At 38.5% G+C, this 26648-nt stretch overlaps 2 protein-coding genes and 1 long non-coding RNA gene across 4 annotated transcripts; 1 reads left to right on the top strand and 2 right to left on the bottom strand.

Moving 5' to 3' along the window:
• Positions 1–1830: 1830 nt before the first annotated feature.
• On the bottom strand, positions 1831–25563 carry LOC131235851 (probable inactive heme oxygenase 2, chloroplastic). 2 transcript variants are annotated; one of them, XM_058233076.1, is made up of 4 exons: positions 24920–25563; positions 3212–3435; positions 2552–2659; positions 1831–2437 (listed from the first exon to the last, which is right to left on the bottom strand). In XM_058233076.1, the coding sequence occupies exons 1-4, from the start codon at positions 25491–25493 to the stop codon at positions 2345–2347; spliced, it is 999 nt and encodes a 332-aa protein (XP_058089059.1). In that variant the 5' UTR covers positions 25494–25563; the 3' UTR covers positions 1831–2344. The 2 variants fall into 2 exon arrangements, with proteins under 2 accessions (XP_058089059.1, XP_058089058.1); XM_058233075.1 differs by lacking the exon at positions 24920–25563 and adding an exon at positions 10338–10926.
• LOC131235835 (patatin-like protein 2) lies at positions 15823–19093 on the top strand. Its single transcript, XM_058233074.1, has 6 exons — positions 15823–16058; positions 16217–16398; positions 16528–16714; positions 18213–18374; positions 18523–18825; positions 18914–19093. Exons 1-6 carry the CDS (start codon positions 15918–15920, stop codon positions 19091–19093), a joined length of 1155 nt encoding a protein of 384 aa, XP_058089057.1. The 5' UTR covers positions 15823–15917.
• Positions 20803–21581, bottom strand: LOC131235877 (uncharacterized). Its single transcript, XR_009166398.1, has 3 exons — positions 21362–21581; positions 21173–21248; positions 20803–20998 (listed from the first exon to the last, which is right to left on the bottom strand). It is a non-coding gene; the product is annotated as an uncharacterized LOC131235877 (long non-coding RNA).
• Positions 25564–26648: the final 1085 nt, after the last annotated feature.

The raw sequence follows: 26648 nt of genomic DNA on the forward strand, positions 1-26648 counted from the left end.
AAATTTATGAATTTGTTATTAAGCAAAGGAAAATAGCATTTAAGAAACGTGAATCTGATGCAAAGGGAATGGGACCCATCAAAACCAGGATCAGGCCTGTCCACTCCTCAAGCATATAACCTAAAGGAGGAAAAAAAAAGGAATAAAAAGGTGTAGACAAAGGCTGAAGATATCTGCTAAAACATATCACTACCTACCGAATCAAATATGAAATGCAGCCAACAATGAGGAATTCTTACAAGATTCTTCATCATGCATGTCTGCTTAAAAGGAAAAGAAGGGAGAAGCAGCAAAGCTCACCCCATTTAGTTAAATCTAAAATGCACAGAAAGTATATTTGCTTCCACTGCCAGGAGCTCAGGGATCATCTTGGTTGTCTGGAAGGACGGATACTTCACCGACATTTAGGGGTGAAGATCAACTTTGGTCCCAAAGTCTCAAACAAATGAGAGAACCCGGGTCATGTTCATGAAAACTCCAACCACACAAAACACAGAGAAAAACCATTTAAAAAAAATGTTAGTAGCCAAAATGCATGGTGAAGACATCATTGAATCGCCAATTAAGGTCATTTGAAAGAGCATTGCTCACTCGCTGATCTGATATGCCTGCCAGTGGCATATATTTCTACATGTCAATCTACAACATGTGGTCAAATAACTAAAAATACAACCCTTCTCAACGAGCATTTTTCCCTTGGAGACGCACAGTATGTTCAAGGGATAATTGGAAATAAAAAGTCTGGAGGCATAGAAATGGGTTGTAGCATACAACGGCGATCGGACCTCCATCAATAATCCACGTAAGTATAGGTACATGTATCCAATGTTTTAAATATCGTTATCGCATAATGTATCGCACCCTTGGGATACGGATACATATCAGTTATCGCATGGGATATATTGGTTGTATCGGGTAGTGTATTGCTGTTGTTGGGAAAAATGGGAGCATTGGGAAAGTGGTCGATTTTTTCATGGAAACTTCAAGGATTGTCGAAAAAGACATTAATACACACTTAGAAATCAAAATATTACAAAAAAAAAGTGCATGTAATAGAGGTTTCCTTTGTATGGGGTCCTAATACATGCACTGCCCACCTGAACTTGTGCGAGTATATTTGAAGTCTATTCATATAATTTATAGATGTAAGAAGACATGTATGAAAACACAAGCGATACATCAAAAGCAAAAAAAGAATCGCTAGATCAGGTTACATACATGTTTGAGTTTGTGTTTGGTTACGAAGAGTGCAACTGATTTGCGAGAAATTGAATTTTTTTTTTTATTTTTACCAAATTTCTGCAACTTACCCCATCTCCTCCAAATCTTGAAATTGAAGCTTCAAATCCATGATTTTTTTATTTTTTAATAGAAAACATGAAGAATTGTAGATTTGTAACCATTCGACACTGATTTAGCATGATTTATAGCAAAAAAAAGAAAAAAAGATTGAAAATTGAAAATGCTCACTAGATCTAATAGGTGGGATATATCGACATTACCTGTGCATTTCGTATCGCACAGGTGGGATAGAAGATATATCATGGGATATATTGGCCGATTTCGTCGATATTTAAAACACTGCATGTATCTAGCAGAATTTATCTAAAGAATAAAGGATATGAAGAATCATAAGCCTGCTGGGTCTTTCACAAAGCATTTCATAATTGGACCAATGAAGGAATTCAAGGGATCATTTTTTTTTTTTCCAGATCAATTTAGGGGTGGTTTGGTAGACACCTTAAAATGAGTTCATTTCAATTGCATGCGTTCGTGCATGTGTTCCAAAGGATGATCATATTTCTTTTTGGTAAGGATTAAAAAAAAATCTTGATAACCAACAATCATCTTCTCTAATATTTAATTATGGTTCACTAAAATGAGATGAACTCATTTTAGACGTCTACCAAACAAGTGCACCATTCACACAAACAGTGCCAACAAAAAACACATGGACATGGGCCTTCTAAAGCATACAGATACATAAGCCTTTGGAGTTTCTTACTATACAAACAAAACCACGTAAGTGGATCACTTGGGCATACTAATGGGTACATAACAAAGGGAATAAAAAGGCATGCAGGAACACCTGACTTGATAGCTGAGCTGGTTAGTGTACCTGCTTTCCCGGATTATGACCCCAAGGTTGAGTCTTGCCACGGGTGTTCAGTGAGGCAGTGGCCCCAATGCCCTACCAAAAAATAAATTTAAAGAGAAGCCATGCAGGAATTGTATCCTTCCTCGATCCATGTAGGATGCTGATAGAATCATGAAAGGATTGTGAGAACCAAAGACAGTCTTCTGCCTGAACAACTCCGAGCAGTTGAATTGATTCTGAAATGCACTACAAAATGATCAAGCGGATAATCTGTCCTGAGAACCGAAACGACTTTGCTGCTTCTCTTAGGCATTTGTTCTTTTCATCCCGAGACCAGTACTGCATAGGCAAAAGTTCAAATATTCAATAGAAATAAAGCGAGAGAAGTTCCACTATTACGTTCAAAACAAGCTACTGCAGCTCATGGCACAAAAGAACACCTGAGATTCTTACCTCTCCAAGCTTATTCAGCTTCTCTCTCATATCTTTCAACAACTCCTGCACATCTCCTTCCCATTTGCAGAACTCCATTTCCCTCCCTTCTAGGAGCCCATCACAAACCTTTAGACAAGGAAAATAAAAGAAACTTGGTATTACATGGTGCCTCAATCGGAACAAATGTCTTCTTTTGGTTCAACCTAGCAACAGTGTGGGGCCCACATTTCAGTTATCCAAGTCACGTTGATCTGCTGGGTCATGCCCCAAAATCACCCCTGTGAGATGATCCTAGATATCCAATGCAAATGAACAATGAATACCAATCATCCACATTTATGGGGGCCCAATAATTTGTTTAGGATCATCTAATGAGAGAGATTTTTCAGGCATCTTCCATCCACCATGGACCTGGCATATGAACAATTTGTATAAAAAACAGATAGGCCCTACTTGTGCAGTTTGATGGGAAAAGCTAATGCATGGTCTAAGCTACATTCACACAAACCCATGCTGCTCATGAATTAATGTTTGAGAAAAAAGCACAGCGAAGTGTCAGATATTTTGGCAATTTTCAGCATGTTTTGAAATGCTTGACATGAGCAGAGCTGCTAGATTTCTGGACTGACTCATAAATCCAAAGAAAATACATTCAAATACGAATGCCAAACATGATACCTGTTTCACTATCACCTGACCGCCTGCAATATGTGAGAAATATATGTTATAGAAATGGCATAGGAACACCGGTGCGCTTTTTTCTGCAATTTCATTCAAATATTCGGCGTAAGAAATTCCAGGAGGGCTTGGTTGTGGAATCACAATGTCCTGTTGCCTGAACCATTCTAAATCTTTTGAAAGACTTTCTGACCGCTCCAATCCAGTTTTTCTAAAGTAAGCATCTGCGTGAGGAATATCAAGGGAAATTTTTAGAATTCTGGAATGCCTCTATTGATGCCTAAAGAAAACTGTATCTCTGACCTACACTACAGCCACTGTTATAGAATGTGTCAAACCCATCGTTTTTCTTTTGTCACTGCATTATTTCAAATTTCAATAAGCAATTAAACTATTTCCAATGTCTTCTTCACAGATCTTCTGGACTAAAAAAACTTACAAAAATGGTAGCTGCATCAAGCAGCTTCTATTTTCCATGTTTAATGCCCCAAATACTCGATGAAACTGTTACAACTATTCTGGCTCAGTAGGAATACAAACATGTTCCAGAAGGTTGACTGGGATAGGTGTTGACTTGATTTTGGTCATGTTTTTATTCAATCTGAAACACCTTCCTTGGCCAGAGTACTGCCTCCTCATTGGCAGCTGATAAAAATGCAGAGCAAAGAGAACATCAATTATCTCAAAAACATCATGAATTTCCTCAATGGAATCTGAAAGGCACCATGTTTACTCTCATCCTTCTGAAGCCTAGTGGGCCACATTGAAAGAATTGACTTGAAGCTTTATGGAAGATGAACCAACATCTTACCAGTGTCAACCTCACTGTTGAATACTGATGGAGGGGGCCTTACTTAGGGGTACATTTGGATGTCACTAGAAAAGTTGGGGCAAGTGGAATGCTTTACCAAATTAACATACAATATTTTTATTTATTATTATTATTATTATTTTTTTTGTGGTGGTTAACATCCATATCCTGCATTGTGGTTCTGGTCTTCCATGCTGCCAAATATATGTTCCAGTAAAGTTTGGGGCATATCCAAAACCATCCAAAACCTCCGGGCCCTGTTTTGTTGCTACCTAAAAATCAATTCATATCATTTTAGTCAATGGTAATTATATATTAGAGAGTTTGGTAAGGATTGAATATGATCCTGGTAGAGCCATCATTATATAAACTATAATCTATAATATGTAGTTACTGTTAACTAAAATAAGATGAATCATTTTTAAGTGGCAGCAAAACAGGGCCTACGGCTACTTCTAGAAGTTACTACATTTGCATTGAGCAGAATGGCCATTGTGCTCAGTTCGGCTCTGTGGTGCATGGCTCACTTGCCATTTCCAGCCAGTTTGATGGATGTCTCCATTTCACGCAATGCAAAATGGAATCTGCGCCTTCCAAACACAATGCCGTCCTTGAATTAAAGTGGGCAGCTTTCAAATTGGACAATATTGCGATCCATGTACTATCACAAGTTAATTGAACTGCAGTCACTTTAAACAAAAGAAAATGATCAAAACGAAATGGCAGTTTGATGTAGGACAAAATCAAGGACAATCCCATCGATGGCCAGGATTGAAAGATATCAGGCCAAGAAGTTCGAGCCAGGACATAATGCCCACTATAGCTACCGACGGCCATAACTTTTCGACCAGTTATCCATTTTGTGAATATACTACGCTGTTGGAAAGCTGTCAATGAAGTCTATGTCCTGACCAATTCCAAAAGTAGCTGACATGTAGACAGTTTAATAAAATTCAATCATTTTAGGGATCTATTTTGGGTTTTAAGTCAAAACTTACAAATTTTCGAAGTTGTATTTTTGCCATTTCAAAGTTGTGTTTTAAGCTGCTGACAAAGTCTATGTCCAAAGTCTTTGTTTTAGTAATCTCAGAGTTGTTTACGAGTTTGGGTATGATTCAACGTCTTTTTACTATTTTTAGTAAATTTTCTATTTTGGTACAATTTCCTATTTCACGTAAGATAAGGAGTCTATGGCCTCTTTTGCTTATAAAAGCCCATCAAGTAGATTGTAAACAGCAGTTCATTCAATAATATAAGTTTTTATTATCGTTTTAGAGATTCTCTCTCCTAATGGATTCAAGGGCTATTCTTGAAAAGAAGATGGTAATCATCTTCCTTTATCCACATGCTACGCCACAGTTCCTTGCATTTGTAATGAGGAAAGACCTCATTTTGCAAAGGTATTCATTTCAGGCTGACATTAAAGCAGCATCATCGCAATTTAAAGTCCAAATGCTCAATATCAATGCCAATGACAGCAACTACAATTTGGCCATTTCACTTCAATTATACTGATAATTGCAATTCAATTTGGTGACACATCCATAATAGAGAAAAGATGGAAGAATCCACAATCCAAGATTGGCTCAAGCAAATCCCCTAGGATTTTGTTTTAACCGGAAATATCCCTAATCCAATGTATACAAGATATTGAAAGCTGGAGATAGAAGTGACAGGTACATGACCCCAAATATCTGAATGTACCAAATAAGAGAGAATTATTCACATGTTTAGATAGTTCAAAGTGCAATTGTCTACTTTTACTAAACTAATAGGAAGCATAAATGCCATGGATCATTTTTTTGTGTACAATACTGTAGATGGAAGCTCTTGTAGCAGAAGACTAACACCATGTTTCTAGATTGTAAAGATTAAACATGATCTCCCCTTTGTGTGTGTGAGCGTGTCACACACACACACACACACACGCACACGTGCGTGCGTGCGTGCCCATGGAAAAAATTCAACAAAATAATTGTTCTTCTTAGTGAATTGTCCAACAGTTATAAGATATCTCGTCATTCTTGGAGCAACCAAAACATCTTTTAGAGGAAAGGAAGCTGAGGGAGTTGATATAGGATGACTACCAGTGTGAGTAATAGACAATCCTGGATTGTTAACAACCATAAGTGCATCAATGCCGTGATATGTGTTAAGCTACAGGACCAAATCCAAATCAGCTGTAACATGGTAGGTGGTACCTTTATCCATCAACCAACTGGAATCAAATTGTGGAGTTCTGAGTTCCTTGACACATATTCATAGCCGCAAATGATTGGAGAAGCATCTCAGCAGAAGAGCTATCATAGCCATAGTGATAAGAGATGGCAGAACGGCAGACATTGTAACAAATTTGGCAGATGAGCCAAGATCAATGGGTGGTTGTGGTACGACGAGATGGGTCATTAGGAAAGGCCCCTAAGATGCCACCAGCAGTGGTAGAAATGGGAGAGCACAAGCCCTTTGGGTTATACCTACAGCCAACAAAACATCTACGACAAGAGGGAAAACTGCCACCCCAACCATGACCTTGTCCTCTACAAGAGGCAACAAAAGCAGTAGACACATGATCCAGAGTTGTATTTTTTGAGAGATTCAAGATGGGCTTCCTAATTGAGAGGTATGACACTAAAAACTCATCAAAGTTGGATACGAGATCTTCAAAGATAATCATGGTTGGAAGGACTTCATTATCTGGTCCTACGTTATCTAAAGCATAGGTGAGAAGATCATACTTGGATTCGTGCAGATCAATAGGATTAGGGCATCGGCAGTTGATTTTAACAGAGAGAGATACCTACACACAATTTATTTTATTTTATTTTTTATTATTTTTAAAAATACTTTAGAAGTGTTTTTAAGATCATATAGAAGTTGAAGAGCCCTAACATGAGAATTTTAAGAGAAGATATTTCCAAGAGAGTGCTAGATATCATCCGAAGTAGCCAAGCTAACGACTTAAAATGTGAATAGGAGGAGAAAGGGAAACATTAAGCTAACTCAAAATCAACTGATAAGAACCAAAATTTATAGTTAGGATTAAGTTTTTGTACAGATTCATAGGAACCATCAGATGTGCTTTTGGTCTAAAAAATATATTGACAAAAGGGTACCATCTATGTAGTCATTCAACTTTTCGCTATTGAGAATAGGAAGAAATTGATTCTTCCAAAGAAGTTAATTTAATTCCTCAAGTTTAATGGAAATAAGGAAAGGGAGATGGGCGAGATTAGAAGAAACAAATAAAGAAGAGGAGGCCACATGAAAGAACAAGAAATAGAGAGAATCTTGATGGCGGTAGCAGCCAAAACAATGAATGATGGCAGTGGCCGATCCAACGGATGTGATTGGTAGTTAACAAGGGTCAAGGGTGGCTCTGCTTGTTGTTTTATGGGTTTTTTGGCTGGACAGAAACAGTCACTGCTTCCGTAAACAGTCTAATTTTGGCTCTCATTCCGGTTTTTGTATTTATGGCTGAGTGGGAGGCTTGATTTTTAGTTTATTTTTAAGGGTTTGGCCTTTGGGGTTTTGTTTGTAAGCTTTTATTTTTGTTCTTGTTTCTTTGGCTTAGGTTTTTCCTTCTTTTAGGTTGTTTTTTAAATTCTTTTTTTCTCTGTTGTTTTCTTTTCTTTTGGCCGTTGACGCAAATAAAGTGCTTCATATATTAAAAAAAAGGGTCAAGGGTGTCAAGATCAAACGAGAAAGAGAAAGAAGCCAGTTTTAATTTAAAAAGGGGTGACGGGTGTAGAACGTGAGGAGGTTAAAAAAGGAGTGACGGGTGTATGGCTTCTATACCTTCCTCATCTTGAATATTATTTCTTAGAGTGCTAAGACTGCAACCCATGGTAGCTTTGCTGAAGTGCTGAGGTTCTATATCAATACATGCTTCTACCACAACAAAATTGATGTGATTTTCTTTTATTCTCTGATGGCGTTTATTTTTATCAACCACCCATACAATTGTGGTTATGTCTGTACCTTTACATGATTACTAATCTTGTCTTTCATGATCAAACTTGCTTGGTTTTGTCTCACAATCAAGTTGTTGACATCTTTCACCAAGCCACTGCCCCATGATCTCTTTGGAGATTTATGCTTTCAAACTCGGTTTTCAATCTACCCCTCATTTGAGGAAGAGTAATAAAGAAAAGATACAGGAATCCTAATGCGAGGGCATTTTCACACCGGGCTCGAGTGGGGTGGCTTGTGAGATGTAGGGGCACACTCGGGGTGGGCGGCCTGTGTGAGGCAGGTGGCTCGTGAGATGCGGGCCCCACTCGTGTGACTCGGGTGGCTCGTGTGAGGCGGTACCCATGTGATTTAGGGTCCACGGGGGGATTCGACCGAGGGCTTAACCCATGAGACGTGGGGCTTGGGCAATGAGATAAAGGGATTAATTCGCCATACTCTAACAGTTCGAGCTTTTAGAGCAAGTGGTTAATTGTCCTACATCAAATTGGTATCAGAGCGAGAGGTCTCGTGTTCAAGACTCCTCACCGAAGGTGATTAATGCAGGGGCATTTTCACATCAGGCTCGAGTGGGGTGGCCTGTGAGATGCAGGGGCATACTCGGGGTGGGCGGCCTGTGTGAGGCAGGTGGCTCGTGAGATGCAGGCCCCACCCGTGTGACTCGGGTGGCTCGTGTGAGGTGATACCCATGTGATTTGGGGCCTACAAGGGGGGTTCGACCGAGGGCCTAACCCATGAGACGTGGGGATTGGGCAATGAGATAAAGGGATTAATTCACCATACTCTAACAGTTCGAGCTTTTAGAGCAAGTGGTTAATTGTCCTACATCAAATCCACATTCCAAGATTAGCCCATGCAAATCCCCTAGGATTTTCTTTTTAACCGTAAACATCAAGGTATTCCATATCGGTCGTAATAGCTGATACGGGAGCATAACGACCGTTACAACCCACGTAATGGTTCAAAAAAAAAAAAAATCCAAAAAATCCTAGAAATATATCCATGAAATTTAGAATAATGTAAATATTCCAAATCTATACTCTTTTTTTTTTTTTTTTTTGAACATGTTTATGGTAGTGTAACGGTCCACTCTTTAGTGAGAGTGTTGTATGGGGTTGTTTGATAAATTTATGAACATGGTTATGTGTCTCTAATATTACACATTGCAATCAAACATTAGAATTAGAAATTGAAAAAAAATAAGCATTTATACCACTTTTTTTGATTTTTTGAAAAATGACCCTCGGAGCTTCTATTCGCCCAAATGCTTCAATCTACTATTTTACTGCTAAAAGCTATAGTACGAGCAGTCAAAATGTACTATAGAATGATGCAAGAAAGTTTTTGGAACAAGAAAAGTGAAAATATGAGGACAAAAATGGATTTACATAGAAAAACGAGGTGGCCATTTTTCAGCTGTTATGGGAGTAACAGTCGTCATGCTCCATAACGGGCATTACGGCACCTGTAATGGCCAATACGGTACAAAAAAAAACCAACTACCCTGTTTCACTCCCGTAATGTGTAACAGTCATGGCAACTACCTATATGAATCAGCCTTTACGGCCATATCGTAATGGATGCGGAACACTTTGGTAAATATCTGCTAATCAAATGAATACAACCCACCTATATTTTTGTACTTACTTGTGATATGTATAATACTATAAAATACAATAGCCCTTCAAATCTCTCATTACACTGAGGCCTGATGCAATCATGCCACGTTCCATAAGAAAAGGCCAAGTTCCCCTTTTCAGCTAGATTTTAATTTCCTTTCTTCATATTTCTATGTTAGGAAAATATCTTTGATTCTTTATGCTAGGAAATAAATATCATTAGATTTAGATTATGCTAGAGATTTTCTCAAGTAGGAAACCTTGTAAACACTCATATAAACAAGGCATAGGCCCCAAGAAATAATTGACTGATATTTTCTTTGAGTAAGTTCACTTGTTTCTCTACGGTAGTGTGTTGATGGGGGAGTGGTGAACTATAGTTAGACTATTACGCTTGCTCAAAGTCATTGCATCTTTTCTCTTGTGTGATTCCATGTTTCAATCTAGTATGCTGAACTTAATTGCAATTAGTTTCTTCATTGATCTATTTGCATTAGAGCTCTTCCTAATCATTCGTGTGAAGTTCTTTAATCCAACCACACTAATCGTGAAACTTAAAGTTCAATCACGGTGAATTGTTGATGTGCCAGTCAATGTCATGGATTACAATTTCCAAGACATGGTTAGTTGGAAACAGGGGATTTTTATTTTTTTTTTAAAAAGGGGGGAGAGAAATAAGGGAAGGATAAGAGATTAGGGCAAAAAGAAAGAAAGAAAGGAGGCTCACAGGCGACGTGGTTGGATTCGTCGACAATGTGATCGAGGGTCTCGAAAACAAGCTTGCTGTCCACCAAATACTTGAGGAACCCTTCCATGCTCGGTTGCCACGTGTCAGCATCACTGTCACCATCCGTCGCTGGTTCCTCTTCGTCCTGCTTCATCTCCTCTCCTTTCTTGCTGTCGCTGTTGTTGTTTCGGAGTTTCATGGCGATGAAACGCATCTCCTCGACGATGCCCTTGGATTCTCCAGGGTACTGTTTCCTGTATCTCTTCCTTTTCTTTAAAACAGCAGCAGTCGTTGTGGTTGTTGTCGCTATTGCTGCTGTTTCTGTTGCTGTTGTGGGTGTTGAAGGTGAGAGGTTGGATACAGTAATGTCAGCGGGAGAAGAGCAGCAAGAGAACCGGAAGCTGTTTCGATTTCGAAAGCGGATGCTAGTTTGGGAATTTTTCTCAAGCTTGGTCTTCGGTAATTGGAATAAAGTGGAAGGAAAATGAGAAGAATGTTGTAATCTGTTCGAGAACGGAAGAGATTCTGACGCTAGCTTGAAAGAGGGAGACGAAGTCATTGGAGAAGACATCATGTTCTCTTGCGCTTCTTCTTCGCGGAATCGGGCTAACGAATCAAACCCATTTAACCAAATGCGTCGGGTTTTGGGTTGAACCCGATCCCACCCAACCCACCGTTCAGATTCTACCTATCGATGGGTTGCTTTAGGGCCTGTTTGGATGCCGGTAAGTTGGGCAAGCGGGAAGTGACTCACGAGGAAGTCACTTATAAGTGCTGTTTGGGGGAGAAAAATTACCTGTAAGTAACTTACAATATGTAAGTCACTTACAGGCAAATCTACCAAAAAACTGTAGGGGAATGGGGGTGGGAAGTCACTTCCCTGTAAGTAACTTACAGGCTCAATGCTCAGATTTTTAAAAAGAGGGAAAGAGGGAGAAACGCACCAACCCACTAAATCTCTCTCTCTCTGCAATCTCTCGCTGCAGTTATCGCATTCTGTCTTTTCTCCTCCTAAAATGATAGGGTTTCATCTACCTTTTTTTTTTCTCCTTTGAAAGTGGGAGTAGTTTGACAGTGCTCTATAAAGCACACTGGCGTCCAAATAGTCACTTATATGCACCCGTGCACGTGCGCATTTTTTCACACGTGTCATCGGCCTCTAATTCGAATGGACCATGTGATGCAACAGCCCATGAAACCGTCAAGGACTGTGGCCTGTGGTTGGTGATCTTGTAATGTACTCGCAATGTTGGTGAATCTCTTAGGTTGCATAGTTGAAATGTAAGTAATTTAACATTCTACATGAGTGTTGGTGAATCTCTTAGATCCTGAGCATCAAACTCCTCGTTAGAGAATGAGAAAAACTTTGATGATAGAGTGGGATTGATAATACGCTGACCCTTGGAAATTACGTTAGATTGCACAGTTTGAATGTAAGTAATTTAATTATTAAATTTTCTATTAATATTTTTAAGTTTATTCTCAATGCTTAAATCGAGTTATTACTCCATATTATAGATATTTTGAAATTGTGGGCTCACTTTTATAGCCCACTTGATGATTGGTTTAGCTTAAAAATTATCTGAAATATTCATCTTGATGGGCTTAACAAAATAACATATTTGATCCTATGTTTTTTTTTTTTTTTTTACATGATTATAACATTTTAGAATGATTCCGCAATCTAAACTCTGTTCGATGTGAATATGCAACTTTTTACCTGTAAGTAACTTATAAATTATCCAAATAGAAAAACTTACCTGTAAGTGACTTACAACTTACATACAAACAGGTTATCTGTAAATAACTTTCACCTGTAAAGTGACTTACAACTTAAAAGAACTTACAGGTAAGTCACTTACAACTTAAAAGAACTTACAGGCATTCAAACAGACTCGTAGATGACCTAATCAGATGGAATCTAGTACTTGGGCCGGGCTGTGAATAATGTTCATTACTCAAACTTGAGTTGGGTCATGGCGGGTAAAGTTGGGCCCGACAAGCCCAACACAATTACAATTAAATGGGTTTGGTAGGGCCGAGTTTGATTAATTTCAAGTAGGTTGAGTCGGGCCACAGAATAATGGGTAGTGGGTTGGGTTTTAACTAGAATTCTGGCTTGTTTAATGAATGGGTTGAGCTCCGGACAATCCTGGCCCTTTAGTGTGAGCCCAACTACGCTCCGTGGACTCTTCTAACCGTCCATGTTCTCATGCAAGTGTTGCCCAGTGGATTATTGGATAGGGCCTGATTTCTGGATTTAGGAATGTTTACATCAGTCCCATCTGATGAGTGGCCCAGATTTTTTCCAGTATTTTAGGATGACCGTTTATGAAAATCCACTCCCAAAAATAAGTTGATTCTGTTAGTTCTGAACATGTGCTACGCGTTGATGAGATCTAAACCATCAATTTAGTATTTTCCAAATGTAAATGGGCCATGGTCGAAATTTCTTTTTTTTTTTTTTCAAACTCTGAAAATCAACTCAACTCTGCTGGAAATCAGTTTCGTACCAAATCGAATCGAGCTTACCAAGCTGGCTATACTTTTACTTAACGGTGTCCAAATGAAAACTAAAAAACACAAATCAGCAAGGACAACCATTAGGCATTAAGCAAGGAAGGGTCCACAGAAAATAAAATCAAAGAAAATTTTGGTTAGGTGACAAGCAACATCCGCTGGGGACGTATGATTGGGACTTGCCCACTTGCTAATTTTCCTTAAAAAAAAATAAAAAAAATAAAAAATCAGCAATATGGTCCATCCAGGATGGGGGGCCCACAGAAAAACCTTCTGCATCACTGAACCGTGAACCCCACTCCTACCAAAATCATATGTGATCTACCAGCTGAGATTACGCACTATATCATGGATGCGTTAGTGTAGGTTGTCAGCGGGCCTTGGCAAATGGCTGCCTGAGGTCTATCCAAAAACAGCCCGAATAGTAAATCCTAGGCCGGGCTGGACTTAGGCTTCTATTGACGGGAAGAAAACAGCCCGAATGCTGGCCCAATGATTATGAACCGCCCAAGTCCATATGGCCTAAGCCCAAGCTCAGCCACCCATTGTTTCAAAAGATCTAGGGTGTTCATTAGGTGTGGCCCATCATGCATGATATATGACAAAAATGCCCTTGAAACCCTAAAGAGGCTAAGCTGATGGGATCTGAGACTCATCCCGAGCCCAGCCCAATTCATAACCGGGTTCTACAATTAGACCCTGGATGGGTTTTACAAATTTGGTCGGAGCCCATCCCGGGTTTAGGAATCCAGACCATGCCCAGGGACCAAGGCGTGTCACGTCCGAAAGCCCGATGGGCCAGGTCGGCCCCTTGAGAGCCCGAGTGGGAGTAGCGACTAGCCATGGCAGATCTCTCTCCCCCACGAGCCTTTGGGCTTGTCTGGGAGTAGAGACTAGCGCAACAGTCTTTCAGTGATCTAAACCGTTCGTACTATGTGACCCGATGTGGATCGCCCACGCACGAAAGAATCTCTGAAATGGGAAAATAGTAATTCTTCAAACAGTAGCCAGAAAATAGGCGGCTGGGAAAGAAACTATAAAGACAGTCCACGTACAAAGAAATGGCCAATTATTCAATGGCCGGGATCTTACATTCTGACATCATAGTCGATGGCGTTTCACGGTATCAGCGATTTGGATCACTGAACAATGGATCCCCACTGCAAAGTAAAATGTACAAGCTGAAAGCCCGGGCCTACCGTACAGGCTCTCGGGTCTGGAAGCAATCTTGCGTACTGAGTAACTCACTCAGTACCCTTAGCGAACTGAGTAAACTCTTTGGGACCAACCGTCATTCATGAATTTTATCCACTCCGTCCATCCATTTTACCAGATAATTTTAGGGCGTTATCAAAAAAATGAACATATCCAAGTCCCAAGTGTACCACACCACCTGAAAAAGTGTGAATTAAACGTCTACCGTTGAAAAGTTCATAGCGGCCACAGAAGTTTTAGATCAAGCTGATATTTTTGTTTTCACTTCATCCATGTCTGTTGATCTTACGAACAGGTTAGATGACTAATAAACATCACTGGAGGCTTTAGAAAAGTTTCAACGGTGGAAATCAATTCTTCCATTGTTTCATGTGGTATGATACATTTGAGCGTTGGATGTGCTTCAATTTTGGGATCAACCCCTAAAATGATCTTGAAAAACGGATGGACGGCGTGGATAAACCACGTGCATTCACGGTGAGCCCATCAAAGTTTACTCAGTACGACGGGTCTCGGTTCCGACGCTGCATGGCATTGACGGTAGAGTACGGCAAAGATCATCATTATAGACTTATAGGGGGGTTTAGACTCCCATGTTAGTTTTACACCATTTTATAAAAAATGGTGGCAACTCTTCAAACGTACACATGGTATAGTTTTACAGCAATCCAGACCATCCAAACCAGAACCAATGATGGATAGAGCATAGTAAAAATTTCACTGAAAAGATACTAATAATCCTACCTGTGTATCTTTAGGGCCTATTTGATGGCCATTAAAATTGTGGAACCCACCGCTGCTAAGTCATAATCCTAATATATTTTTTTTTTTTCAAAAACCAGGATTTTTTCATAATCCTAATATCTGATTTGTGCATACCTGTGTATCTTTAGGGCCTATTTGATTTCCAATTTACAATGTAAATATATAAGGTGTAAATGGGTAATTATTACTCGAACTTCATTTGAAAGCTTCTATGGTGGAATCGAGGAAGGAATTTTTTTACTACTAAAATCTGTGGGGTCCACTATTATGTCTCTGATCAATGTCGTCCATCCGTTTTCCCCACTCGTTTTAGGGCAGTGGGCCACACCACAGGAAAGAAGGGGGAATTGAACCCTTAGCATTCCATTCCTCTCTGGGCTACAAAATTAAAGCTGCCTTTACCCTCTCCGATCAGCCATCTAGAATGGGAGCAGCCATCTAGATCAGAGCAGCCATCTAGAATTCCACCGTCCGACCAAGCCTGTTTAAATAAAGATTGTTAGAGTAGAAAGCCAATTAGAGACAAACCGTACTCTTAAACAAAATCATCGACTTGTCTCATTGTTTTAGTCCATCAAACTCAGTCCAACTTTCTTTCTTGTAAGTTTTTCCCATAAAAATTGAGCAATTCATATTAAACTTCACCTAACACCTTAGATATTTCTTACCTACACGCACACACACCACACACACACGCTTACACACACCCCCCACACACGCACGCCGTGGGATTTCACCACTGGTGGGTACTCGAACCCTTGACCCGGTGTTGAAACTCCTGGGAGTCTACCACCCGGGTAAGAGTAAGGACCCTTCTGCGTCTTTGACACCGAGTCATCGAGTAAAAGGAGAATGGTGAAACGAATACCTTTTGCTTGCGTTTACTGATGGAAAATTTAAGAGGTTTCCTTTCTTTGACCTAAGCAAGGCTATTAATAATACTCATTCAAACACCGGAATACTCATCATTTGAAGAATCCCTCTTCTCAATTCACTTCCTTTGTGAGTTTTTGTTGCTTCTTCTCTTCTCAATCCACTTCCTTTGTGAGTTTTCGTTGCTTCTTCCCTTCTCAATCTGTCATGGAACGAACATCATCTATCATTAATCAGATCCAACCACCAACTTATGGAACGCTAGTCACTATTCTAAGCATTGACGGGGGAGGCATCAGAGGAATTATCCCGGCGACAATCTTAAGCTACTTGGAATCACAACTTCAGGTAGAATAGATTCTTAAGAAAACCCTAATACATGCTTATCAAGCAATAATTATCTAATTATCTCATATTTCCATTACAACAATATGTATCATGTTACTACTTGCATGAGGTCTTTTATTTCCACAGTTTTAATTCCAAAAGAGTGTGTTGTGGAGTAGGAGTTGGATGGTGAGGATGCTAGAATTGCAGACTACTTTGACGTGATTGCTGGGACAAGCACCGGTAGTCTTGTGACCACTATGTTAACGGCTCCAGACGAAAATAATCGTCCTTTGTTCACTGCCAAAGATATTAAAGCCTTCTACCTTGAGCACAGCTCCAGAATCTTTCCACAGCACCTGTAATAAACTAACTATAGTTACATTACTAATTATCTTGTGATATTTTTTTACCTTTTTTGAATAGTGGTATTGAAGAGAAACTGACTAACATTTCTCGACATGCTTCTTGTATAAAAAATCAATCACAGGGGTCCATTCGCTTTGATCATAAAGATATTGAAAGCAGTATCAGGGCCGAAATACAATGGGAAGTATCTTCATGGACTTCTGAGAGAAAAACTAGGAAAGACGCGGTTGAACCAAACTCTTACGAATGTGGTCATCCCAACATTCGATATCAAGAAACTCCAGCCGACTATCTTCTCTACCTATGAGGTTCTTCTTCATTTCTCATTACAAATTGATATCTAACACCCATTTTCCTATAATGTTTTCTGCCATTTCAATTAAAAAAATAAAAAATAAAAATGGAAAATGGGTGTAAGAAAATCGACTGGGCTGGTTAAATTGCATTCTTCTTATATTCTCCTTCTCGTTTTATCTCCTTCATATTTTCTGATTCATAGACTTGAAGATGTTGGGAACTTGAGATTTTAGGCATGATTTTTACATGGTGTGGCTCACCTGGGTTGTAGAGGTCTTTGATTTAGGTTGTATTAGGGAGCCACGTTGTATTAGGGTAGTGGTGTGTGGTACACCTACCAATCCACTTCCTCAAAAATTCTACTCGTCTTTACTTCAAAGATCACATTCAGGTTGTATTAGGGAGCCACGTTGATGCTACAATAATACCAAACTGTATTGTTCGATTACCTAATGTAGGAAAATGGGGTGTAAGTATCAATTGTTAGAAATGTAAGAGTTTCTTGTACACAACGGAGGATAAAAGAAAACGATAACGAAATGATCAGATCTATCAAGTTCAAGGCTTGACTTGAATAGTTAATTTCTCAAGACAGATCTGCTGCCCTTTTTCTGGAAGTTCCAACAAGTGCAAACGAAGGTAATTAATCTGTAAATTATCTTCAGGATATAATGAACTCTCAATTCGATTTTCAACATGAAAATTTGCACATTTAAGTTTTGAATAGATCTCTAGTTTTGACACTGATATGCCTTAAGACGTTCGGGAAAGACTCGGCAAGAGATCAAATCGAGAGTAATTGCACAGAAGATAATATAATCTTAAGGATTAGGAATATCTACTTCTGGATTATATTATCTAGCATTTATATCAATTGAAAGGTTATGGATTTCTTCCTGAAGAGGTGCTAAAGGGTCTCTTTAAGAAATCCATACACATTCACAGTAAATAATTGTCTTTTTATGAAAGGACATGACTTTATGTCCTATGATAATTATTTCTGTACCCATTCAGACAGGAGCAGTTATTCAACAAGAAAAATTGTATACACATAAGTGACACGTGGCATAGGTGCCACATGTACAATCATGTCACAATTACTCTCAATCATAAAAAAAGGTAATAAAACATCAGGGTAGACCCCGGTTCAATACTATTTGAACGTGGCCCAAAAAATTTTGAACCGTGTGTCAAAAAGACTAAGACTCTTATTACTCATTGTGACACGTGCGAAGTGATAAGTGCGCCTAATAAAGTGCCAAAAAGCGCCCAAACAACCTTACAGCCCATGCCACGTGCATGCGCGGACGGTGCGAAATTTGAACCCTGCAGGTTGCATAAGCAAAAACCCTTTCTCTTACCGACTGACTATACACACTATTTATGGAAAGTTTAAATAATTAATATATTTATTTACTTTCTAAAAATAACTTTTATTTTTGAAATTTATTTTTATTCTAAAAAACACAACATCAACTACCATGACTTATCATACCTTCTTTTTCTCAGATAAAATCCTCACCAGGTTTGAATGCTTTACTCTCTGATATATGCATCGGCTCATCAGCAGCTCCAACATACTTTCCTGCCCATTATTTCCAAACCAAAGATTCTCTAGGGAAAGTGAGAGATTTCCACCTCATCGATGGAGGTGTCGCTGCTAATAATCCGGTAAGCTCATCGGAATCCTTCAACATATACATACGGGTTTTCTTTTTCAATCTTAACTCTCCATAATATACATATATAAGTGAGAGATTCCAACCCAAATTAGGGTTTTCTTTTTCAATCTTAACTCTCCATAATATCATGTTTTCAGGCATTGGTTGCAATGGGTGAAGTAACCAAGGAGGTCTTTAGAGGGAACCCAAATTTCTTCCCAATCAAACCGATGGATTACGGTAGATTTCTAGTGCTCTCAATAGGAACTGGTTCACCAAAAAGAGATAAGAAATACGATGCAAACCAAGCGAGTAGGTGGGGCATTCTAGGTTGGCTGATCAACAGAGGTTCCACTCCATTAGTCGATGTATTTACTCAAGCAAGTGAAGATATGGTCGATATCCACATTTCTGTGCTTTTTCAAGCCCTACATTGCGAATTAAACTACCTCCGAATTCAAGTAAGCTTACATTCTTGTTTTTATTGATGCCTAACACACAAATCTTTTCTCCTTGAGTTAATTACAATAAGTTTTCATGAAAAATTAGGATGACACACTAAGTGGGAACATATCATCAGTTGATATCGCTACCAAAGAGAACTTAGATAATCTTGTGAAGATTGGCGATGGGTTATTGAAAAAACCAGTCTCAAGGGTGAATTTAGAGACAGGTATATTCGAACCGATTGAAAATGAAGGAACAAATGAAGAAGTTCTCAAAAGGTAAAAGGATAATAAAATCCTTTCCATTCTTCTTATTACTAGTACTGCTAATTTCACTTATACCATGCTAATAATTATTTTATGGTAATCCTTATGCAGGTTTGCTAACAAACTTTCTCAAGAAAGGAAGCTTCGCGAGGCGACGTCGCCACACGTCTAATTTCTCATTAGCAGTCAGTAGTAGTCAAGATGGATTATTAGCCTAATTAATTAATACGTTGATGAAGATGTAATTATTTGTGTTTGTATTATTTCACTTTAATTCTTTGATTTATTCATTTTATACAAAAGGCAATTCATGTAATGTTCTAGTTGTGCATTTCTTTGTTAAGTACATGCTTCTTGTGAGATATGGAGTTTGAATATCCTTCACAACCTTTTCTTTTTAGAGGTGGGCTAAGGTGGCCATCGACATTAATGGTACTGGTACCGGGCTGTTGTGGGGCCAATGTGATGTGTGCGTGAGATCCGCCTACGGGGCCAAAAATCATCCCTATACGAATCTCAAGTGAATCGCATCGACCCAATAAAGCATTTAGGATGGCTTCAGGGCCACTATGTTGTGTTTATGCCATCCAATCCATTCATCAGAGGTGACCCACAGAAAATCATGACTTTATAACAGTCAGGTGGGCCGCACCGCATGAATTTAATTATGGTTTAGGTCATGGTTTGGCGTAGTTCCATATTGTGTGGTGCAACTAGTTTTGGGGTTGGCCTGATGTTTAGTTTCTATGATGAACACAAGGGACCTAACACGATGGACGGAGTAGATCTGATGTACACATCATCTGAACCATTACAATAGCCTGTCACCGTGTGAACATATCTTCTTTTTAATTGAGAATTTTGCTAACAAATGATAAGGAGACGTGTACAATGAACGGTACGTGTACCTAACATTATCACATTCCATTGGTGGTGAGCGAGAATCCCTTTGCAAGTACTTAATGAGAATTGCAAACTGGATTGTGCTCAAATTAAAAATAGGAGTTGTAGCTCCGGCCGGAAGAAAGTCACGAATTTCAGTACCCTTACAAAGAGTGTCTGTCTCAAAGCTAACGAATTAGTCTAGGGTTCCCAATGGGCAGGGTCAATGCTGTATTCGGGCTTGATTGACCATTTTCTGGACTTAAAAAAAATAAAATGAAATAATTTACTGGGCCTGACACTGTGCCAAAATCGCGAATTTACGACGGACCAAATCCGTCGTAAAACCAAATAAACGACGGATTTCGTCCGTCGCTGTTTACTGGGTCGTTTTTTATTTTCAACGGATAAAATCCGTCGTTTAATCTACGACAAATAAGGTCCGTCGCATAGTAGCGACGGATAAGATCCGTCGCAAAAAATAAAATACGTCGCTAAAAGTCTAAAAATACGTCGTCATTAAAATATTAGCGACGGATAAGGTCCGTCGCTAATATGGTAGAGCGACGGACCTCAAATCCGTCGTTTATTTCAACGTTCAGAAATTAACGACGGATTTGGTCCGTCGCTAAAATATCTCTGATTAACAAAATAAATATCCGATTTTTTATTTTATTTTATTTTTTAAAATCTTCCACCTGATAGTCATTCAAAAAATAATTCACAAGATTGTTTAACATTCACAAGATTCGGCTGAATATGAAACTGGACTAAATATCAATGTGTTTGGATGCTCAAAAGGCCTGAAATAGAAACTGATCTAAATATATAGCAAATAGCCAAAATTAGGTCAGCCACTGATGAAATAAGATAATGTAAAGAATATCATTTTCCCTGAAAACTTAACAAATGATCATCATAATTATGTCCCATCAATTAAAATACAAATCCAAGAGATGCAGGACCTCCTTACTTAAAAATGGTCCGATGTATTTGTTGCCTATCAACCACCCTTTGCAGCAAGCCCCTCTTTTGTCACCTGTTGCAGTAACAAAAATTAAAAAAAAAAAAAAAAAAAAAAAAAAAACATTTTCTTCCAAACTTTGATTGTAGAAGATAGATTTGAAAATAAAATGAGATCTAGAGTTTCACAATGTGATGGTAAGTAAAGCCTCATACACATCATTTATTAGTAGTCATGTTTTGTCTGTACCTGCCGTTTATATATTTTTTCCATAGTTCCATGTGCCATCAAACGATATGCATAAACTGGCTTTGTTTGCCCATACCTGCAAGAAAGCAATACATTTTAGAAACAAAGAACAACAACGAGAAAACTGCACTCCAAAAGATTTAAGCATTAATTTTTTTTTAGAAAATAAATATCTTGATTGTGTCATACCTCCAAACCTGAGCCTGAAGATCATAAGTAGGGTTCCACGAACCATCAACAATGATTACATGGTAAGCAACGTGAAGGTTGATGCCTCATCCCATGATTCAAACAACTCCAAGCAACCTAGCCTCCTTCCAGAGATGCAACTGTACTTCACCACAACTTTTGCAATACTGCTGCTCTCCCATTCTCAATTGGGTCCACCATATTAAGCCCATTCTTCAAAACAGAGAGATTTAGAATTAAATAGAAAGAAGAAGAAAAAGAAGAAGCATCATTATACAGATTTATACCTGCAAGGAATCATCAACAATGACAAAGGAGTTGTGGTCAGGTGGGATTGAAACCCAGCACCCATCACTCAGAGAGATTTGAAGGTTACAAGGCAACTAGTCAATTGAGCTGCCTTGCCACCATATCTAATAATTTATCAATCTTATGAAAGACAATGGAACCTAGGACAAATCAACAAAGATAAGAAACAAAGAAGAGACTCAGGCTCATCTATAGTTTCACATCTTAGAAGTATAAGTAGACTTGTAGCTGAATGGACCCTAGTTCCTGTATACAATCCAATTAGCTCAATGAATCCCTCAATATCGCAAGCTGAAAAAAATTGAAGTTACCTCCAACATAATAACTAACAATAGAAATAATTAGCACCACAGTTCAACATCATATTTGTTGTAATGCTTGGGATGGGCATCATTTTTTGGCACACAATCATATCAAATGGACAATGTGAAAATCAATTTGCATGTATAAAAATGGAGCAAATAAAGGAAACCATTTACCATTTCAACTTTGACTTCCTGTATACCAGCTGCCAACCTGAGTGACCTAAAGCAAAATAAGGAAGACCATCATTATCATCATTTAAGCCTTATCCCAACTAATTGGGGTCAGCTACATGAATCCTTTTCCACCATCATTATCATAACTTGCTTTTGAGTACTTGTCACTTACCACATCAACCTACATATTAGAAATCATGGACCTCAATTGCTCGGCAACAAAGTCCTCTGAAACATGAATTCCCTGGTTATAACAAAATAACTCCATTAGAAAAACCTTATTTCAAGATGAGGCATGAGCAAAAATTGAATAGCACTAAGGAAATTGAATAAAGATAAAGAACAACTGATAACATCTTATAAAAGAAAATGCTTTGAAGAATGATTGCATACTGATGCAGAAAATTTTCTAAATTATATCAACAAAATAACACATAAACCTTGACTTCAAAGAAAGAAGAAAAAAATAAATAGAAATGCAGAACCAGCTTCATGAATTGGAGGAACCGAAAGGCTAAAAGAAATAGAATTTGACATCATGTGGGGTGATGCCTAACCTTAACTTGGGTGAGCAGTTCGTCAGGTAGAGGACCACCTGAGTAGTAAATGAAATCAAGAAACACATCAACTGCTCCAGGCTCCAGTCCTGTAAGTAGTATCTTTTGAATGAGCTCATATGTTGCGTTGGAAGTGTCATAGTAACACTGGAAGCCACCCATCAAAACATTCATGATAGCCACAAAGGAAAAGTTTTAGTAAATTTCAGCAACAAATTCATATCCAAACATGGCAGCACAACTTTTATATAAAAGCCAACCCAAAATTGCTGAGAGGGGCTGCATATATATGAGAAAATTGCGCGCATGCATGTTGAAAATTCCACAAGGGAAGATTTTAAGATAGATGAAGCAACAAGGATTGAAATCTAACTAATTGCAACAGATCTGAAATGTACATACAACTTTTTAGAAGAAAATTTCTACAATGGAAGATCCCAAGATAGATAATTAAAGGCCAGATAGAAAGATAATGGAAAGACGAATGAGAAACAATACATTTGTAAAATAAATGAAAGTAAGCGATAATGGAGAGACAAAATAGTTGATGCGTAATTGTAAATGGTCCATAATCGGGGGCAATTCAAACTGGAAAATGTAGTGGTGTTGGCAATTTAGGTAACATTGTTGTGTCAGAATATTTCAAAAGTATGTAGGCTATTGCCTATCAAAGGAGACTGCAACTTATTAGGACAAGAAATAAACACAATAGCTAATGGCTTATGGTCGAATCCAGCTGATTTAATTCATGGAAACCATTGTTCCTAATGTTGTCATAATTGTTATTGTTGATACGGGAGCATAACGACCGTTACAACCCACATAATGGTTCAAAAAAAAAAAAAAATTCAAAAAATCCTAGAAATATATCTATGAAATTTAGAATAATGTAAATATTCCAAATCTATACTCCTTTTTTTTTTTTTGAACATGTTTATGGTAGTGTAACGGTCCACTCTTTAGTGAGAGTGTTGTATGGGGTTGTTTGATAAATTTATGAACATAGTTATGTGTCTCTAATATTACACATTGCAATCAAACATTAGAATTAGAAATTGAAAAGAAAAATGCATTTATACCACTTTTTTCGATTTTTTGAAAAATGACCCTCAGAGCTTCTATTCGCCCAAATGCTTCAATCTCCTAAAAGCTATAGTACGAGCGGTCAAAATGTACTATAGAATGATGTAAGAAAGTTTTTGGAACAAGAAAAGTGAAAAACTGAGGACAAAAATGGATTTACATAGAAAAATGAGGTGGCCATTTTTCAGTTGTTATGGGAGTAACAGTCGTCATGCTCCATAATGGCCATTATGGCACCTGTAACGGCCAATACAGTACAAAAAAAACAAAAAAAAAAAAACTACCCTGTTTCACTCCCGTAATGTGTAACAGTCATGGCCGCTACCTATATGAATCAGCCTTTACGGCCATATCGTAATGGATGCGAAACACTTTGGTAAATATCTGCTAATCAAATGAATACAACCCACCTATATTTTTGTACTTACTTGTGATATGTATAATACTATAAAATACAATAGCCCTTCAAATCTCTCATTACACTGAGGCCTGATGCAATCATGCCATGTTCCATAAGAAAAGGCCAAGTTCCCCTTTTCAGCTAGATTTTAATTTCCTTTCTTCATATTTCTATGTTAGGAAAATATCTTTGATTCTTTATGCTAGGAAATAAATATCATTAGATTTAGATTATGCTAGAGATTTTCTCAAGTAGGAAGCCTTGTAAACACTCATATAAACAAGGCATAGGCCCCAAGAAATAATTGAATGATATTTTCTTTGAGCAAGTTCACTTGTTTCTCTATGGTAGTGTATTGAGGGGGAAGTGGTGAACTCTAGTTAGACTATTACGCTTGCTCACAGTCATTGCATCTTTTCTCTTGTGTGATTCCATGTTTCAATCTAGTATGCTGAACTTCATTGCAATTAGTTTCTTCATTGATCTATTTGCATTAGAGCTCTTCCTAATCATTCGTGTGAAGTTCTTTAATCCAACCACACTAATCTTGAAACTTAAAGTTCAATCACTGTGAATTGTTGATGTGCCAGTCAATGTCATGGATTACAATTTCCAAGATATGGTTGGTTGGAAACAGGGGACTTTTTTTATTTTTATTTTTAAAAGGGGGGAGAGAAATAAGGGAAGGATAAGAGATTAGGGCAAAAAGAAAGAAAGAAAGGAGGCTCACAGGCGACGTGGTTGGATTCGTCGACAATGTGATCAAGGGTCTCGAAAACGAGCTTGCTGTCCACCAAGTACTTGAGGAACCCTTCCATGCTCGGCTGCCACGTGTCAGCATCACTGTCACCATCCGCCGCTGGTTCCTCTTCGTCCTGCTTCATCTCCTCTCCTTTCTTGTTGTCGCTGCTGTTGTTTCGAAGCTTCATGGCGATGAAACGCATCTCCTCGACGATGCCCTTGGATTCTCCAGGGTACTGTTTCCTGTATCTCTTCCTTTTCTTTAAAACAGCAGCAGTCGTTGTGGTTGTTGTCGCTATTGCTGCTGTTTCTGTTGCTGTTGTGGGTGTTGAAGGTGAGAGGTTGGATACAGTAATGTCAGCGGGAGAAGAGCAGCAAGAGAAGCGGAAGCTGTTTCGATTTCGAAAGCGGATGCTAGTTTGGGAATTTTTCTCAAGCTTGGTTTTCGGTAATTGGAATAGAGTGGAAGGAAAATGAGAAGAATGTTGTAATCTGTTCGAGAACGGAAGAGATTCTGACGCTAGCTTGAAAGAGGAAGACGAAGTCATTGGAGAAGACATCATCTTCTCTTGCGCTTCTTCTTCGCGGAATCGGGCTAACAAATCGAACCCATTTAACCAAATGGGTCGGGCTTTGGGTTGAACCCGATCCCACGCAACCCACCGTTCAGATTCTACCTATCGATGGGTTGCTTTAGGGCCTGTTTGGATGCAAGTTGAGAAAGTGGAAAGTGACTTAGAGGGAAGTCACTCACTGGTGGTATTTGGGGGAGTAAAATCATCGGTAAGTAACTTACAACCTATAAGTCACTTATAGGCAAATCTACCAAAAAACTTCAGGGGGATGGGGGTAGGAAGTCACTTCTTGTAAGTGACTTACAGGCTCAACGGTCAGATTTTTAAAAAGAGGAGAAGAGGGGCCACCAAATCTCTCTCCATCTCTGCAATCTCTCACTGCAGTTACCGCCTTCCATCTCTTCTCCTCCTACAACGGTAGGGTTTCATCTACCCTTTTTTTTTTCTCCTCTGAAAACGGGAGTAGTTTGACGGTGCTCTATAAGGCACGCTGGCGTCCAAATAGTCTCTTATATACACCTGCGCACGTGCGCATTTTTTCACACGTGTCATGGGCCTCTAATCCGAAGACCATGTGATGCAGCATCCCATGAAACCGTCAGAGATTGTGGCCTATGGTTGGTGATCCAATATATCATTTATCTAGTTGGTCTCACTGTCTGTGGCCTGTGGTTGGTGATCCTGTGATGTACTCGCAGTGTTGGTGAATCTCTTAGATTGCACAGTTGAAATGCAAGTAATTTAACAATCTACATTAGTGTTGGTGAATTTCTTAGATCTTGAGCATCAAACTTCTCATTAGAGAATGAGAAAAACTTTGATGATAGAGTGGGATTGATGATACGCTAGCCCTTGGAAATTACATCAGATTGCACAGTTGGAATGCAAGTAATTTAATTATTAGATTTTCTATTAATGTTTTTAAGTTTATTCTCAATGCTTAAATTGAGTTATTACTCCATATTATAGATACTTTCAATTTGTAAGCTCACTTTTATGGCCCACCTGATGATTGGTTTGGCTTAATAATTATTTCAAATATTTATCTTGATGGGCTTAACAAAATAATATATTTGATCCCATGTTTTTTTTTATTTTTTTTATTTTTTATTATATGATTATAATATTTTAGAATGATTCTGC

Source organism: Magnolia sinica, chromosome 2 (assembly GCF_029962835.1).
Source record: "Magnolia sinica isolate HGM2019 chromosome 2, MsV1, whole genome shotgun sequence".
Lineage (NCBI taxonomy): Eukaryota > Viridiplantae > Streptophyta > Magnoliopsida > Magnoliales > Magnoliaceae > Magnolia > Magnolia sinica.

Bases quoted from the DNA above. Each gene is read 5' to 3' on its own strand.
- LOC131235835 (XM_058233074.1), top strand. From the start codon at position 15,918: ATGGAACGAACATCATCTATCATTAATCAGATCCAACCACCAACTTAT. The intron at 18,375-18,522 runs GTAAGCTCATCG...TCATGTTTTCAG, and splicing joins GTGTCGCTGCTAATAATCCG to GCATTGGTTGCAATGGGTGA. The intron at 18,826-18,913 runs GTAAGCTTACAT...ATGAAAAATTAG, and splicing joins TAAACTACCTCCGAATTCAA to GATGACACACTAAGTGGGAA.
- LOC131235851 (XM_058233076.1), bottom strand. From the start codon at position 25,493: ATGATGTCTTCTCCAATGACTTCGTCTTCCTCTTTCAAGCTAGCGTCA. The intron at 3,436-24,919 runs GTGAGCCTCCTT...TTCCTCACGCAG, and splicing joins CGAATCCAACCACGTCGCCT to ATGCTTACTTTAGAAAAACT. The intron at 2,438-2,551 runs GTAAGAATCTCA...TTGCCTATGCAG, and splicing joins AGCTGAATAAGCTTGGAGAG to TACTGGTCTCGGGATGAAAA.